The 1,350-nt window shown below is 55.1% G+C and overlaps 1 protein-coding gene across 1 annotated transcript in view; it reads left to right on the top strand.

The window, feature by feature from the left end:
* Window positions 1-147: 147 nt before the first annotated feature.
* Window positions 148-1,350, top strand: part of LOC119330255 (ATP-dependent 6-phosphofructokinase 6-like) — a 4,631-nt gene continuing 3,428 nt past the window's right edge. Inside the window, exons 1-5 of the mRNA XM_037603366.1 lie at window positions 148-255; window positions 725-771; window positions 863-902; window positions 1,019-1,081; window positions 1,162-1,299. Of these exons, the coding sequence (XP_037459263.1) occupies window positions 148-255; window positions 725-771; window positions 863-902; window positions 1,019-1,081; window positions 1,162-1,299 (396 nt within the window). The remainder of the gene's footprint in view (window positions 256-724; window positions 772-862; window positions 903-1,018; window positions 1,082-1,161; window positions 1,300-1,350) is intronic.

The raw sequence follows: 1,350 nt of genomic DNA, 5'->3' as shown, positions 1-1,350 counted from the left end.
CGACCCCGACCCCGGCCGGCCCAGCAACGGCCCCGCCCCAATCGCCGTCCCCAGCCCGCGGGAACCTCCGCACCCGCACCTGCACCGCCTGCTCGACCGCCGCGACACGCCGCGCGGGAGCCCCAGAGCCAGAGGGCGACGCCCGCGATGGACGGGACTCCGCCGCCCAAGACGGGGGCGAAGCTGGCGGCCGGCGAGGCCGGGTACGTCCTCGAGGACGTGCCGCACGTCTCCGACTACCTCCCCGATCTCCCGGTGAGTCGCCCGCCCCGCCCCGGCCCGGCCGTCTCGCGAGGAGTGTGTGTGTTCCTGCGTGCGTGGATCGATCCGGGGGGTCAGACCGGTCGCCGCCTCGCTGGATCGCCGGCATGTGGAGCAGTTGGAGCAGAGCAGTTGGCCGGCCGCGGGATCACGCTGCCAAGCGGCAGAACGTGGAATCTCATCAAGATTCTCCGCGATCTACCTTTTGTCCTTAAATACTGTACCACCTTTTGTTGGTTACTTCTATTTGCGTCGTGGCGTGGGCACTTCGTTTGGGGATTGGAACAGCGATGGCCATTGAAAGTGGTCGCCCAGCTGAACTTTTCCCTCTGTCCTCTGTTTCTTATCTTGTGACACCGTTTTAGGTGTCCTCTGATTAATCACAGAGGAAACACGAAAATATGTTGAATCTTTGAGCTCAATGTTACTTCGATGATGACCGTTTTGTTGTTTGATGTGGCAGACCCACCCAAATCCACTGCAAGATAACACTGCATACTCTGTTGTCAAGTAAGGCTGAACTCGCTGCTAACTGGGTTCTCACTCCTGGTTCTCCTTTGCACATTGTTGTTGACTGCAAGATGAAATATGTTGTTTGCAGGCAGTACTTCGTTAACCCGGATGACACCGTCTGCCAGAAGGTGAGTTCTTGGGAGATTCGCCGTGAACTCGTGTTTCCTTTCTGTCAACAAAATGACAGGTGCTTTGGTTTAGACGGTCTTCATTTTGATTCGGTGTCTTGCATGGCTCAATGCAGATTGTTGTCCACAAGGATGGCCCAAGAGGAAACCACTTCCGTCGTGCTGGACCTCGCCAAAGGGTATAGCATGCCGTGTTTATGCTCACATAGTGACTACAACGAGAAATCGTTTTCCCTAACCTCGCCTTTGTCTCCATCAGGTCTATTTTGAACCTGACGAGGTCCATGCATGCATTGTCACCTGTGGAGGACTTTGCCCTGGACTTAATACTGTAATTAGGGAAATTGTATGCGGCTTATCTGACATGTACGGTGTCACCAAGATACTTGGGATTCAGGTAAGTTGCTTCTCATTTGCATCACAAAGTCCAGTACCAAGAAGCTATTCC

This window comes from Triticum dicoccoides, chromosome 7A, assembly GCF_002162155.2.
Source record: "Triticum dicoccoides isolate Atlit2015 ecotype Zavitan chromosome 7A, WEW_v2.0, whole genome shotgun sequence".
NCBI classification, from domain to species: domain Eukaryota; kingdom Viridiplantae; phylum Streptophyta; class Magnoliopsida; order Poales; family Poaceae; genus Triticum; species Triticum dicoccoides.
This window is presented reverse-complemented; position numbering and strand designations above follow the sequence as displayed.